Source organism: Pempheris klunzingeri, chromosome 22, assembly GCF_042242105.1.
Source record: "Pempheris klunzingeri isolate RE-2024b chromosome 22, fPemKlu1.hap1, whole genome shotgun sequence".
Lineage (NCBI taxonomy): Eukaryota > Metazoa > Chordata > Actinopteri > Acropomatiformes > Pempheridae > Pempheris > Pempheris klunzingeri.
The window spans coordinates 1,316,652-1,330,178 of NC_092033.1; the positions used below are offsets into that span (position 1 = coordinate 1,316,652).

General features: G+C 43.8%; 4 protein-coding genes across 10 annotated transcripts; 1 reads left to right on the plus strand and 3 right to left on the minus strand.

The window, feature by feature from the left end:
* Positions 1-2,095: 2,095 nt before the first annotated feature.
* On the plus strand, positions 2,096-2,570 carry LOC139221925 (histone H3). Its single transcript, XM_070853873.1, has one exon. The coding sequence runs from the start codon at positions 2,123-2,125 to the stop codon at positions 2,531-2,533; it is 411 nt and encodes a 136-aa protein (XP_070709974.1). The 5' UTR covers positions 2,096-2,122; the 3' UTR covers positions 2,534-2,570.
* A 550-nt stretch (positions 2,571-3,120) lies between these two features.
* On the minus strand, positions 3,121-5,566 carry LOC139222068 (histone H1-like). 2 transcript variants are annotated; one of them, XM_070854038.1, is made up of 3 exons: positions 5,376-5,566; positions 4,247-4,529; positions 3,121-4,149 (listed from the first exon to the last, which is right to left on the minus strand). In XM_070854038.1, the coding sequence occupies exons 2-3, from the start codon at positions 4,518-4,520 to the stop codon at positions 3,308-3,310; spliced, it is 1,116 nt and encodes a 371-aa protein (XP_070710139.1). In that variant the 5' UTR covers positions 4,521-4,529; positions 5,376-5,566; the 3' UTR covers positions 3,121-3,307. The 2 variants fall into 2 exon arrangements, with proteins under 2 accessions (XP_070710139.1, XP_070710138.1); XM_070854037.1 differs by having other exon boundaries at positions 4,247-4,532.
* Positions 5,567-8,583: 3,017 nt separating this feature from the next.
* Positions 8,584-10,719, minus strand: LOC139222207 (DNA-binding protein HupB-like). 6 transcript variants are annotated; one of them, XM_070854188.1, is made up of 4 exons: positions 10,587-10,654; positions 10,214-10,344; positions 9,348-9,633; positions 8,584-9,207 (listed from the first exon to the last, which is right to left on the minus strand). In XM_070854188.1, the coding sequence occupies exons 3-4, from the start codon at positions 9,619-9,621 to the stop codon at positions 8,645-8,647; spliced, it is 837 nt and encodes a 278-aa protein (XP_070710289.1). In that variant the 5' UTR covers positions 9,622-9,633; positions 10,214-10,344; positions 10,587-10,654; the 3' UTR covers positions 8,584-8,644. The 6 variants fall into 6 exon arrangements, with proteins under 6 accessions (XP_070710289.1, XP_070710286.1, XP_070710284.1 ...); XM_070854185.1 differs by having other exon boundaries at positions 8,584-9,210; positions 9,348-9,630; positions 10,587-10,646; XM_070854183.1 differs by having other exon boundaries at positions 8,584-9,210; positions 10,587-10,646.
* A 1,082-nt stretch (positions 10,720-11,801) lies between these two features.
* LOC139222209 (histone H1-like) lies at positions 11,802-13,191 on the minus strand. Its single transcript, XM_070854189.1, has one exon. The coding sequence runs from the start codon at positions 13,052-13,054 to the stop codon at positions 12,479-12,481; it is 576 nt and encodes a 191-aa protein (XP_070710290.1). The 5' UTR covers positions 13,055-13,191; the 3' UTR covers positions 11,802-12,478.
* Positions 13,192-13,527: the final 336 nt, after the last annotated feature.

Genomic DNA, 13,527 nt, shown 5'->3' on the forward strand with positions numbered 1-13,527 from the left:
AGAAACATGATTATTGAAATAAAGTACGTACTTATATTAATAATTAATGAAACATAATTTGGTTACTTTCCATTTGGGGAGAACGAGGTGGTTTGAGCCTGTGGGGAAGTCCAGCCACATCTTTGGTGACCAAACTGGTCAAATGGAGAGAATAAGAGACACAAGTTCAACAACTATTTTCATGTTCTGGGACTCTTGATTCTTGTGTCTGAATGATAACAGATCAATAATGTGTGTCAGCATTTCAGGAGGTCACAATGTGAGTAGTGATGGGCAAATGATACCGAGGCTTTGGAGCTTGTGTCACTCTTCCTGAAGCGGAGTGATCCGAAACGCTGTGTCAGTGTTTCACTTCGAGCTTCATTGCTTCAAAATGTTTCCGTTGTTTTATTCAGTCATTCATTGTCTTACTGTCTGTGTCATAGATATTTGAAAGAACAAATTCTGACAAGAGCAGAGGATCCCCTGAAGTAAACCTGCATGCAAGTATCTGTGCATCCCAGCACCATCTGTTCCCTGTGAAAGGATATTTTGCCGACTGAAGCCTGCGACAGTAGAAAAAGTTATATTTCTCAATAAAAACCTGTGAAGACAAATAACTTGTCTGCTTCTGTGAATAATCATTCCATGTCAACCATACAAGTCCCCAAATGACAAACCATTATCTTTAAAGGTTTTCCTTAAAAACACCATGATAGTAGGAAGGATCTCTAATCCTGTTAGGGACTTTTAGTACAGTTTTTAAATAAAGCTCAAAGCTTTAAATAAACCCTTAAACATTTAACCCTTAATATAATTAAATATAATTTATTCTTTGGGTTAATCTGGACTGTGTTTTAGAGTATGGGGGAGAGCATCTGTATATTTCATTGTAATGACGATATAATCATTATTTGGTATGAATGACCACACAGACTTTTCTGAACTTTTATTGCTGTCATGGGATTGAAACAGTGCTTCAGTCGTGCTCTTCAGAGGTTACTATGACTTCAGTTGTCCCCCAGATGTCACCGTCACTGAAGTCTTGAAGCTTTGAAGCTTTATCGGCACAATTGTCAGGAAAGCCTCAGTGCTTCATGAGGCTTCACTTGCCCACCACTAAATATGAGTTACTATACTTTCAATAAAGTTTTATTTTACTGAGAGTAAACGGTAACTGCAATCACCTCAACACACCGATTATTTAACAGCTCCATGATGTTTTATGGCTAAAACTTGGCAGGAGCTTCACCGTGGAGCTGATGGCCTCAGAGGATGTGACCAGCAGAGTCCACACAGGAGGCTTTACAAAAAAGAAGAGCAGAGTTTCAAAATAAAAGCTTTCAAGTGTAGCAGCACATGAGTATTGTTCTCTAATGGGGGGGCACCAGGCCAGATGTCAGCCGCTCAGAGGGGTTTTAACACCATGACGACCAGAGATTCATCCTGGATGGAGAAACACTCTGACTGTGACTTTAGCTGCTGTCTGTAGCTGCAGCACAATAAAGCAGGAAGTACATCCAAGAAACACATTTAAAGCAGCAGAAGAAGAAGAAACGCTGCCTGTTTGATCCCGTTAGAGACACATTTAAAGCAGCAGAAGAAGAAACGCTGCCTGTTTGATCCCGTTAGACACATTTAAAGCAGCAGAAGAAGAAACGCTGCCTGTTTGATCCCGTTAGACACATTTAAAGCAGCAGAAGAAGAAACGCGGCCTGTTTGATCCTGTTAGAAGCTTCAACATCAGTTTAATGACCAAACCAGCAGGAACACTGATCAGCAGGAAAAGTGAAACAACATTTTAAGAAACTCAGTTTTAATCCACAGTTTACTTCCAATTTATCCTCTCCACCATATTTAGACACACGCTGGATCAGAACAGGAAAAACAACTAAATTATTTGTTGTGTGATTAAAGTGATTAAATACCTTTCTTTCTTTCTTTCTTTGTTTCTGACCATTAAACTTCCGTCAGTTTGAATCCTTCTCGTCCAATAGTCAGGCAGCTTTGGGGCGCGCGCTCCTCCGTCTGGACCAATCAGCGCTGCCGTGGCTCCGGCGGCTCCTTTATAAAGCGGCAGCAGCGAGCGGAGCTTCATTCATCGTTTATCTGTGAAGTGAGAGGAGACAGAGGAAGCAGGAAAATGGCCCGAACCAAGCAGACCGCCCGTAAGTCCACCGGAGGAAAAGCTCCCAGGAAGCAGCTGGCCACCAAGGCCGCCCGCAAGAGCGCCCCGGCCACCGGCGGAGTGAAGAAGCCTCACCGCTACAGGCCCGGCACGGTGGCCCTCAGGGAGATCCGCCGCTACCAGAAGTCCACCGAGCTGCTCATCCGCAAGCTACCCTTCCAGCGCCTGGTCCGCGAGATCGCTCAGGACTTCAAGACCGACCTGCGCTTCCAGAGCTCGGCCGTCATGGCTCTGCAGGAGGCCAGCGAGGCTTACCTGGTCGGTCTCTTCGAGGACACCAACCTGTGCGCCATCCACGCCAAGAGGGTCACCATCATGCCCAAAGACATCCAGCTGGCCCGCCGCATCCGCGGAGAGAGAGCTTAGACTGACTCCCGGAAACACAACAGGAACCACAACCACAACAACAAAGGCTCTTTTAAGAGCCACAAACATCCTTTTAAAGAGCTGAGTTCATTTAAACTCTAGAAAACACATGTAGAAGAGGGTTTTCTATTTTAATGGGAGAATAAAATGGTGTGTATAGATATAGAGCAGATAGGTAGCTATCTAGATAGATCTATTACTTAGATGACAGTCAATGTCATAGTAGCAAACTAGATTTAAATAAAACACCTTTCATTCTTTGTGGAAACAATGTGCTGCATATTGATAAGGTTGATTTGAGAAACATGCACATCTACAGTATGGATGTAGTGAGCGGTAATATGGTGGAAACCTTCCACGACTGTTACAAAGCAACATGTCTGCCACATATTTTAGTAATGATGGAAGTGTCAAGGAGTCACATGTCCCTAGCCATCCTGCTGATATCACCTCACCCACACGTCTCCACTGCAGATGTGCTGTATATATGTTCTAAGTAACACCTGAAGAGCCTGAGCACTGTAATTTTTGTGTAAATGAAAGGAAAACAGAGAACTTTTAAAAAATACAAATTTAATCTGTACAATTTTCATTCAGAAACTGCAGTATTTTTCCAAGTTAAAAGGTTTTGCCACAATCAAACCAAAACAAAAAAGGAGAACTCAAGTTTTCTACCTGGTGTCTTAAAACAGTGGTTCCCAAAGTGTGGGTTGTGGCCCCCTGATGGGTCATGTAGGTACAGCAGGTGGGCTGCAAGAAGTAATTTACAAATTTTCAATTTTCAAGGGTGAAGAAGTCAGAGAGCCGTCTCCCTGCAGCTATTGCCGCCTTCTCAGCCACTGCTTCTGCTTTCTTGGCTGCTGCTTTCTTCGTAGCTAACACCTTCTCGGCCGCGTCAGCCTTCTTGGTTGCTGCCGCTCTCTTGGCTGCTTCCGCCTCGTTGGCGGCTGCTTCCTTCGCTACTATGGCCAACCTCGCAGCCTTAGCCGCTTTCTTGGCATCTGCTTCCTTCATTGCAGCGTCCTCGTCAGCCGCTGCTGCCTTCTCAGCCTCCTCCTTGGCGGCTTTTCTCTTCGCTGCAGCTGCCTTCTCTGTCACAGCTGCTTTCTTGGCTGCTATTTTCGCTGCCGCCTCGGCCTCCTTGGCTGCTTCGGCCTTCTCTGTGGCACTTTTTTTCACTGCAGCCGCCTTTTCAGCCGCCTTGTCGGCAGCTGCTCTCTTCTTTGCTGCCGCCTTCCCGGCCACAGCCGCTTCATTGGCTGCAGCTTTCGCTGCAGCTGCAGGCTTCTTCACTGTAGTGGGACCTTTCTTGGCAGTTTTGGGCTCCTTGGCCAGCTTGAAGATGCCATTGTTCTGGGTCAGAGTCCCATCACGCACCAGGTTTAAGGTGACCCTGTTGATGTCCTTGTTGCTTTTAGCCACATCCACTCCTTTGGCAGCCAAAACCTTTCTGAGCTCCGGCCGTGAGAGCCCCTTACGCTCACTGGACTCAGCCACAGCAGTGATGATCTGCTCCTCAAGGGTGGGAGCTTCCTGTCTGGGATGTGGAGCCTGAAGGTTTCTGGACGTTGTGGCTGCTGGAGCTTCGTCTCTCATCTGCACCTCAGTGCTGTTCACTGTGTTTGTCAAGAGAGGTCACATATTATATTTGTTATATTTTCAATTCTAACTTTTTCATCTGAAAATACAAATAAAATCAGTTGTGTGACTGACCTGCTGGTCCTGAACTGGTGCCAGGCAGCGTCTGCACCAGATCGTTCCTGTTCATCTTCCCTAAAATATTTTTGGTCACCTTCAGAGCTCCATCAGGTGTGTAGGCCTTCACCATCAGATCCACTGTGTCCCACCTCTGTGCCTTCTCCAACTGGCACTCATTTATGGGCTGGTAGCCGCACAGGACGTCAGGCATCTTCAGACGCCACAGGAATACCTTGAATTCATCGTCTGTTAAACCCTGCAGAACTCTCAAAAGCACCTCTGGCCCCATCGTGGCTCCCTGCTGAAACCAGAAGGAAAAATGTGACACCAAACTATCAGAGCAGCAACAGAAGCTCTGATCGACACCAGAGCAGGTTTTAGCTCTGGAAATAGTTGCTGAGTTCAAACCAGCTCATCACACATTAAAGTCTCCTCACAGAGTGACTCAGCCGCTCTGATTAGCTCTGCTGTCCTTGTACCTGCTGTTTTCAAGTCTGACTTGGCTGTATTCTAACAATATTTTCATTTTTCAACTAAATGCAAACAACATCATCTACAAGACTCCAGAAAATACAGTGAACACTATCTACTACTGCACCACTGGTGTTATAGGCCACATAAATATGAATCAAACAAAGTCCTGCTCAAACTGACGGGATGAGAAATCAACAGTGAGACATAATTTCCCTATAAATTATACACGTTAACAAGACATGTTGGTTGTAACAACTGTGCAGATCACAGGTAGTTTACAGGTCTGAACAGGTAAACGGTTTGTTCTCCAGGAAGTTTGCTACAACTCTGATCTCTCTTTTCATCTGTGGCTCCTCTGTGTCACAGGCAAACTGGCAAAACTCCACACGAACACTAACAGGTACATTAGCCTCAGGTCTTTACATCCACGAGCCTGCCAGGCCGAGCGGACTAACTACAACACATCCTTCAAATTAAACTAAAAAGGAAGCAGAAGACAGTCAACAGTCACTGTAAAAACACTATTAAAGACTAATGTGTTCAACAGATTCGCTGATCACAGGTAGACTGTGGTTTATTTTCTGGGAAGTTGGTTACAACTCTGATCTCTCTTTTCATCTGTGGAAACTAAATCAGAACCCGTAACAACAAAGGAAGAACTTTGACTTACATTTCGATGAACAGAGACGACTTCCAGATGTCCAAAAGGGAAATAAAACAGTGAAAATATCGTTCAAAGATGCCACAGTTCTTCCTGTTTCTTTCGGATGAGCTGCAGTGAACGACGGAGTAAACAAAGAGAGAGAAAGAGCGGGAGAGAGGAGCCAATCAGCAGTGGATCCCTCCAGGCCAAATCCTAAACACTCCTTTATCCCAGTGATCCGGACAGATTATATACAAGTTATGGTTTTGTTACTAGTGGTGAGCCGATCTATGAAAAATATCGATTGATCGATACCATCATTGGTATCGGTATTGATCAATACTTGTGTGATGAGCTTGATAGTAAAGTCGTGAATGTGGAGAAATGAAACTGAAACTTAACTCCTGTTAGATCATTAGTGGTTCATGTGGAAACACAGCAGGCTGCAAGATGGCGGAGAGGACGAGGAGTCAGAGCAGCAAACTAAACAGAGGGAGGAGGATCTGGCACTGAAACAGAGGCCTTTCAGCATCATTAAGAATATCCAGGTAGCTGATTTATAGAAGTGAAAGAGAGATTTAGTCATTTCCAGCATTAGTTAAGTTATTTTTCAAAGTGTAACTGGTGGTCATGTGTAATTTTAGCAGACTTTTTAGCAACACTGTTCTGTTCAAAAATAAAAGACAGTACAGCAGCTTTTCATAAACTGGCTCCTCCGTGCACACCTCCTCCTCAGCGGGGCCTCCAGCCGACTGAGTAACATTCATCATAGGATTATTAAAAGAAAACAGCATATTGTGATCGTATAGTTACAATTTCATATTAAAGAAAACCATATATAATGCCTAGAGGAATTACTCTCCCTCCCACCAGTAGCAAATTTTATATTTTACCTTATGAACATTAACAAACAATTGTCTCCATAGTGCTGAAAATCATTATACACAATACAAATGGGGAACCTCACATACCTGTTCACAGCAGCTTTTCTTAACCTGGCTCCTCCATTCACACCCTTAAAGACAAAGGTCCAAAAAGCGCGAACCGCATGAGAAACCGCATGAATGCTCCAGCAACCTAGCTTAGCATCGTAAATTTGCATATTAGCACATAAATTAGCATATATTAGCACATAAAAGTGCTGTACTTTACAAAAACAACTGTACACTCCTGTACCAACTGACCTGAGGCCGTTAAACAGTCTGTGAGTCTAACAGAACCCGCTATTTAACGCTTTTAGCATATTTTAACCTGTAGTGACGGAAACAACACTCACCTGTGCTCAGCGGGGCTCCAGCCGACTGAGAAGGCGGGGCGAATTGACAGGTAGTGACGTCAGTGGAAGACCAAAAGTCATTTAAGAAAATAAAAGTCTTCCAGAATAAATTACAAAAATACATGGAATTATGTACACACTAACAATAAAAACAAAATGATCACTTGATCAAGGGGATGGATATTTGGTGAAATAAACATTGTTTGAACACACCTGTTACATATATATAGTATTTTTTTCCTTTTTCTTCCCACTAACAAATGGAGATGGTGCTATGGTCAGTGAACCCTTGGTAACAATGAGCCTTATAGAAACAGAATGAACAAACAAGACAACATCAAACTAGAATGAACAGAACAAGCAGAACATGTAGCTGCAGCAGAAAGACGGCGACTGATGTGTTCAGCATAACATCAATAACATCAGTTGTCTAGTAGTGGTTCTGCACTGCTGAAACAAAAGAGGCTGCACTAGAATTATATAGTTGCACAGTAGCTGCAGTATCTACAGCAGCATTATTGGGCACCTTTGCTTCATTTCAACCTCTTCATCAATATGACAAATATGAGTTCCCTTGACGAGGGGAATATTTATTCATTTTTTATTTTCAAGACATTATTACTATTATTTATTTTATTTCATTTATTGTTTTAATTGTTTTTTCTTAAGGCTTGCAGCAGCGCCGTCTCTGCATACAGGGGAAACCCTCCTCCTTTTAGTGGACTCCATGAAATTAGCAAAGCTCCAACACAAACACTAACATGCACATTTTGCACATGTGCTTCATGCACTACTCACAAAAAGTTTGGGATATTCGGCTTTCAGGTGAAATTTCAGGATGAACCACCACCAATACATTTCCTGCTTCAGTTAGAATTGGTATTTAAACAGTCCTCCTCATCCTGCTGTTCACATTCTGACATCATGAGACCAAGACGACACCTAACAGTTGATCAGCAGCACCTCAACACTGGAGGCTTCAAACAGGAAGTCCTCAGACGGAGGTGTTCACTGAGCTTAGAGGGTCACAGAGTGTCATCAGGAGGTTGGAACAGTGATACAGAGACTGGAAGAGTCACAGAAAGGAGAGGAGTGGACGTCCTTTGGCCACGTCCCAATTTTACGTTTACCCTCTGTTAGGAAATAGAAAATGTGCAGACACGCTTATGCTAATACATTTTTATGTTAGTACATTTATGCTTTATTATCATGAAGTTTTAGCCTGATGCTGGACTGTGTGATGGTTGCTGTGACCTTTACACAGACCAAAGAGACGTGTGTTGGCGTAGGATGTATCAGACTGTGCTTGCATTCTTGAGATAAAGAAGAGTTCGAGAAGGCCTTGAACGGTGAGAAGTCAGCGTTTCTTTCAGTAAATTGTTTAAAATGAAGAAACTACCAGTGCATGCTTCTACTTAAATGTCCTACTTTCATGATATAATATCACTGTAGCATTCACTTTTTATATTTTCCATAAATTTCACCTGAAAGTTGAATATCCCTAACTTTTAGTGAGTAGTGTATGTGTTCTAAATCACACCAACACCCAAACCACTTCCTACCAGCGAAGCTTCGGGCCAATGAAGCAAGATAACAGACTTCCTGGACTTCTTGACACACTCCGATGCCTCGGCACAGTTTTTATATTAAATGTATACATATATATATATACACACAACAGGGTTTACTTCATGTTTGAAATTATTCTTTTCCACTTACGTCTTGTGAAGTGATTCAGTGATTTGATCTGATGAAGATATTAATTTTGATGTTTTTTTCTGTAAATTCAAATCTCTTTTTTTTTGTAGATAGTGATGTTTACTCTTTACAGCCAGTTTACATCTCAGTTCATTTATATGTGTATACATTTACCACATTTGTGATGCTGTACTGTTTGCTGCTGGAAGAGCCTGAGAATTGTAATTGTTGTGTAAATGAAAGAAAAACAAAAAAACTTCATTCATCAGTATAAAATCTTCATTCAGGAACAGCAGTATGCAGGTGGGCTGCAAGAAGTAATTTACAACAAATCAAGTTTCTCATCAGCAAACAAAGACATGGAGGGTGTAGAAGGCAGAGAGAGCCGTCTCCCTGCGGCTGCTGCTGCCTTCTCGGCTGCTGCTTTCTTTGTTGCCGCCACCCTCTCGGCCGCTGCTGCCTTCTCAGCCGCCTTCTCAGCCGCTGCTTTCTTCGTTGCGGCCACCTTCTCAGCTGCTTCCGCCTTCTTGGCCACTGCTGCCATCTCAGCAATTGCTTTATTTGCTGCCATGGCCGCCGTCTTGGCCACTGCTGCCTTCTTGGCGGCTGCTTCCTTCGCTTCAGCTGCTTTTTCGGCCGCCTTCTCGGCCGCTGCCACCTTCCCGACTGCTACCGCCACCTTGGCCACTGACGCCTTCTCAGCCGCTGCTTTCTTCGCTGTAGCAGCTGCCTTCACTGCCTCTGTAGCCATCTTGGCCGCTAGCATCATCTCAGCCGTTGCTATCTTCGCTGCCTCCATGGCTGCAGGCTTCTTCACTATAGCGGGCTCTTTCTTGGGCCGCTTGGCTACTGGAGCTTCATCTGTCATCTCCACCTTAATGCATTCTGCTGTGTTTGTCAAGAGAGATCACATATTACATTTATTATATTTTCAATTCTAAGATAAGATATTCCTTTATTTATCCCACAATGGGGAAATTTCAATTCTGACTGAAAATACAAATAAAATCAGAAGTGTGACTGACCTTCTGGTCCTGAACTGGTGCCTGGCAGCCTCTGCACCAGATCGTTCCTGTTCATCTTCTCTAAAACCTTCTTGGTCACCTTCAGAGCTCCATCAAGTGTGTAGGCCTTCACCATCAGATCCACCGTTTCCCCCCTCTCTGCCTTCTCCAACTGGCACTGTTTGATGGGCTTGTAGCCGCCCAGGACCTCAGGCTCCTTCAGATGCCACAGGAAATCCTTGAATTCCTTGTCTGTTAAATCCTGCAGAATACTGAAAAGCACCATTGGCCCCATCGTGGCTCCCTGCTGAAACCAGAAGGAAAAATGTGACACCAAACTATCAGAGCAGCAACAGAAGCTCTGATCGACACCAGAGCAGGTTTTAGCTCTGGAAATAGTTGCTGAGTTCAAACCAGCTCATCACACATTAAAGTCTCCTCACAGAGTGACTCAGCCGCTCTGATTAGCTCTGCTGTCCTTGTACCTGCTGTTTTCAGGTCTGACTTGGCTGTATTCTAACAATATTTTCATTTTTAAAACTAAATGCCAATAACATCATCTACAAGACTCCAGAAAATACAGTGAACACAATCTACTATCTACTACTGCACCACTGGTGTTAACCTCTTATGGGCCACATAAATATGAATCATGATGAATCAAATATGAAATCAGCTGTGAGACATAATTTCCCCATAAATTATACACGTATTAAAAAGACATGCTGGTTGTAACAACTGTGCAGATATTCTGATCACACATAGTTTACAGGTCTGAACAGGTAAACTGTGGTTTCTTTTCCAGGAAGTTGGTTACAACTCTAATCTCTCTTTTCTGTAGAAACTAAATCAGAAGCCGTAACAGCAAAGGAAGAACTTTCACTTACACTTCGATCGACAGAGACGACTGCCAGAAGTCCACAAAAAGGGAAATAAAACAGTGAAAATGTGGTTCAAAGGTTCTTCCTGTTTCTTTAAAATGAGCTGCAGTGAGCGGGCTGAGCCCTGATTGGTCAGACTGAGAGAGAGAGGAGCCAATCAGCAGTGGATCATCATCATAATTACACAATTTCCCCATAAATTATACACATATTAACAAGGCATGCTGGTTGTAACAACTGTGGCTGTGTTCAACAGATTTGCTGATCACAGGTAGACTGTGGTTTATTTTCCAGGAAGTTGGTTACAACTCTAATCTCTCTTTTCATCTGTGGAAACTAAATCAGAAGCCGAAACAGCAAAGGAGGAAGTTTGACTTACACTTCGGTCAACAGAGACGACTTCCAGAAGTCCGAAAACAGGGAAATAAAACAGTCCTTCAAAGGTTCTTCCTGTTTATGAAGGATAGATAGATAGATAGATAGATAGATATTCCTTTATTTATCCCACAATGGGGAAATTTCGAGTCATCAGCAGTTCTGATTCACACATACAGAAAATGTGGTTCAAAGGTTCTTCCTGTTTCTTTAAAATGAACTGCAGTGAGCGACTGAGTAGACAAAGAGAGAGCAAGGGAGAAGAGAGAGAGAGAGAGGAGCCAATCAGCAGTGGATCCCTCCAAACCCACAGGAAGCTGCAGAAAAAACAAAGTTTCTCTAAAAAACTGTGCACAGAAAAAAACACAGGGCCAGTAGGAGCTCTTTGACTGGGCTGCAACAGTCTCTGTTACTTTAAATGCTCCACTGGACTCTTGATGAATGAAATTCTCTTGTCTCTGTTACGCCAAACTAATTCTTACTTTCGCCCAGAAGCTACAAAAGATTTTGAGATGAGTTTAAATGTGTCTCCTCTCTTACTGCTGTTGTAATAATGCTCTGTGTTTGTCCTAAAAAAGACTTAAGACTTAATTTACAGCTGCAGACAAACATACTGCAAGCTGCATTGTTTTTAAAGTTAAATAGTCTTAAAGATCCACTTTTTGCACTTAATTTCTTACATTTGCAGCTTTACGGCTTGTTACATGTATGAAAATAGATTATTAACTTGTTCTTCGGGTCCACGTCATCCTTGTTTCCTGCTAATGAAAACTTCAGAGTGCAGCACAGGGGCCGGTTCTCTCCTCACCTCACACTTCAGACACAAAGCTGTAGACGGTCACATCCACAAGTTCAGTGATGATGCAGCCGTGAGTGGACGTGGACGAACTGGCAGGTCTGAACTCAACCAGCTTCACATCAACGCTGGCAAGACCAAGGACACGACGATCGACTTCAGGAAGAAAAAAGGCACATTGACACTGTTATTTTAGGGACATTTTATGGATCTCTTCAATAAAATGTGGGAAACACTCATGCAAAGTATCTAAACTTAATGCCTCTGTGGCGCTTTACTGGTTTATTTCTATCTTTCATCCAGTTTCCAGCCTGAAGCATCACTGCTTTTATATGCAGACATTATATTTACACACACACACACACACACACGGATGAATAAAACTTTTAAACTAGATGCCATAATAAAAAGATATTCCTTTATTTGAAATTTACAAAGTTACAATTGACAATAGAATTAGAAATGCTGATAATCAATCTGATTTGAATGTACTTCTGCATTGCAGTCACATTCATTTTGACTTTCATACAATATTTGAATCAGTTTTGAATTCTGCATGAGAGACAATGTGATGTTTATGTGATGGTTACCGACCGATAACAAAGTCGAGGCTTACTTCCGGCAACAATCACACAAAAGAGCCAAAACACCACATGGTCTCACATGGTTTTGAGTTTCACTTCATGGGCGCCGCCATCTTTGATCGTTGCCACCAGAAGTGACGTGCGTGCAACATAGGCCACCTCTGATTGGTCAGTCCCATCCTAGTCCCGCCCTAAGGCACATCCAGCTTTACAGTCCATCTCCCTCTAAGTAACACCATAACTTACTAAATGAACCTCCTGCGGTGCTGAAGAAGACCGTAAACTAGCGACTGAGAGCAGAAAATGTTCACTGAGCTGATAAATCAGGAGAGAAATCGCCTCAATGTCTCTCCGTTCAGACCCGGAAGTACAGTCTCCTCATTCAGTCTGAATATAAACAAGTGTTTCCGGTTTGGAAAACAACAACAATAATATTGCAGAGTGGGAAGAGGCTCTTTCAGGGGCGTGTGGGCGGCTCTGTAAAGAGCCTTTGGTGTGGGTGTTTACAGACTTCTCTCATGAGATGGCCTCCTCCTTAATCTCAGTCTTAATCTCAGTCTTAAATGTCATCTTTTCATCTTTACTCCCGGAGCAGGCCTCCTCGGCTTCCTCTGCCTTCATGGCCGCTAATTCCTTCTTTTTCTCGGCTCTCTTTGCCGCTAACTTCTTGTTTCTCGCGGCTTTCCTTGCTGCTAATTTCTTCTTCCTGGCAGCTTTCTTCTTCGCGGCTTCCTTTTTCGCGGCTTCGGACTTCTTGCGTTTGGGCACAGGCCTGTTCTTGTTCACCTTGTAGGAGCCGCCGGCTCCCGTCCCTCTGGTCCGGATCAGGATCCTCTTCTCCACCAGCAGCTTGATGCAGGAGTTGAAGCGGGTGTTCCTCTTCTCCATGTCGCACCCGAAGGCGATCAGAGCCTTCTTGATGGCGTAGGCCGACACCCCGCCCCGCTCGTTAGCTGCCTCCACGGCCCTGATGATGAGTTCACTCAGGAGGGGGCGTTCCTTTCGCTTCCGCTGTACCACCTGAGTCTGGGCCGCCGTCGCCGGGCCTGGAGAAGCGGCGGCGGCTGCTGAGGTGGGAGCTTCTTCTGCCATGGCAGCTTCTTCTGGCGGAGAGACTCACAGCGAGACTGACGGCGAGACCGGAACAACGGCTGCTTTTAAACTCCCCATGAGAGCCGTGGAGACTGAAGCCCGCCTAAACATGGCGGCGGTGCTGAGCCTGAACCGGAACCGTTTCTCTCTCACCTGCTGATGATCAGTTTGTTATAAAGTCACATTATTGTGGCAGCAGCAAACACACAGGATGGCTGGAGCTGCACCCCCACTTTTAGATTTAAACTGGTTCTATCATGTGTGAATATGTGCATTAAAAACAACATTTAGTTTTCTTCTATGAACTCTGTGAGTTTTCCAGAGAAGTGTTTGTCTTCTTCTTTCTTGGTTTTTCAAAAAAGAAAAAAGGATTCAGGTTCTGTTCCAGTTTCCTGAACACAAAATGCAGGGTCACTGTTTTTCTAACTTTTCTATCCTGCAGCACACCCTGCTGACAGCACTAGGTTTTTAAT

Bases quoted from the DNA above. Each gene is read 5' to 3' on its own strand.
- LOC139221925 (XM_070853873.1), top strand. From the start codon at position 2,123: ATGGCCCGAACCAAGCAGACCGCCCGTAAGTCCACCGGAGGAAAAGCT.
- LOC139222068 (XM_070854038.1), bottom strand. From the start codon at position 4,520: ATGGGGCCAGAGGTGCTTTTGAGAGTTCTGCAGGGTTTAACAGACGAT. The intron at 4,150-4,246 runs GTCAGTCACACA...TGACAAACACAG, and splicing joins CACCAGTTCAGGACCAGCAG to TGAACAGCACTGAGGTGCAG.
- LOC139222207 (XM_070854187.1), bottom strand. From the start codon at position 9,621: ATGGGGCCAATGGTGCTTTTCAGTATTCTGCAGGATTTAACAGACAAG. The intron at 9,211-9,347 runs GTCAGTCACACT...TGACAAACACAG, and splicing joins CACCAGTTCAGGACCAGAAG to CAGAATGCATTAAGGTGGAG.
- LOC139222209 (XM_070854189.1), bottom strand. From the start codon at position 13,054: ATGGCAGAAGAAGCTCCCACCTCAGCAGCCGCCGCCGCTTCTCCAGGC.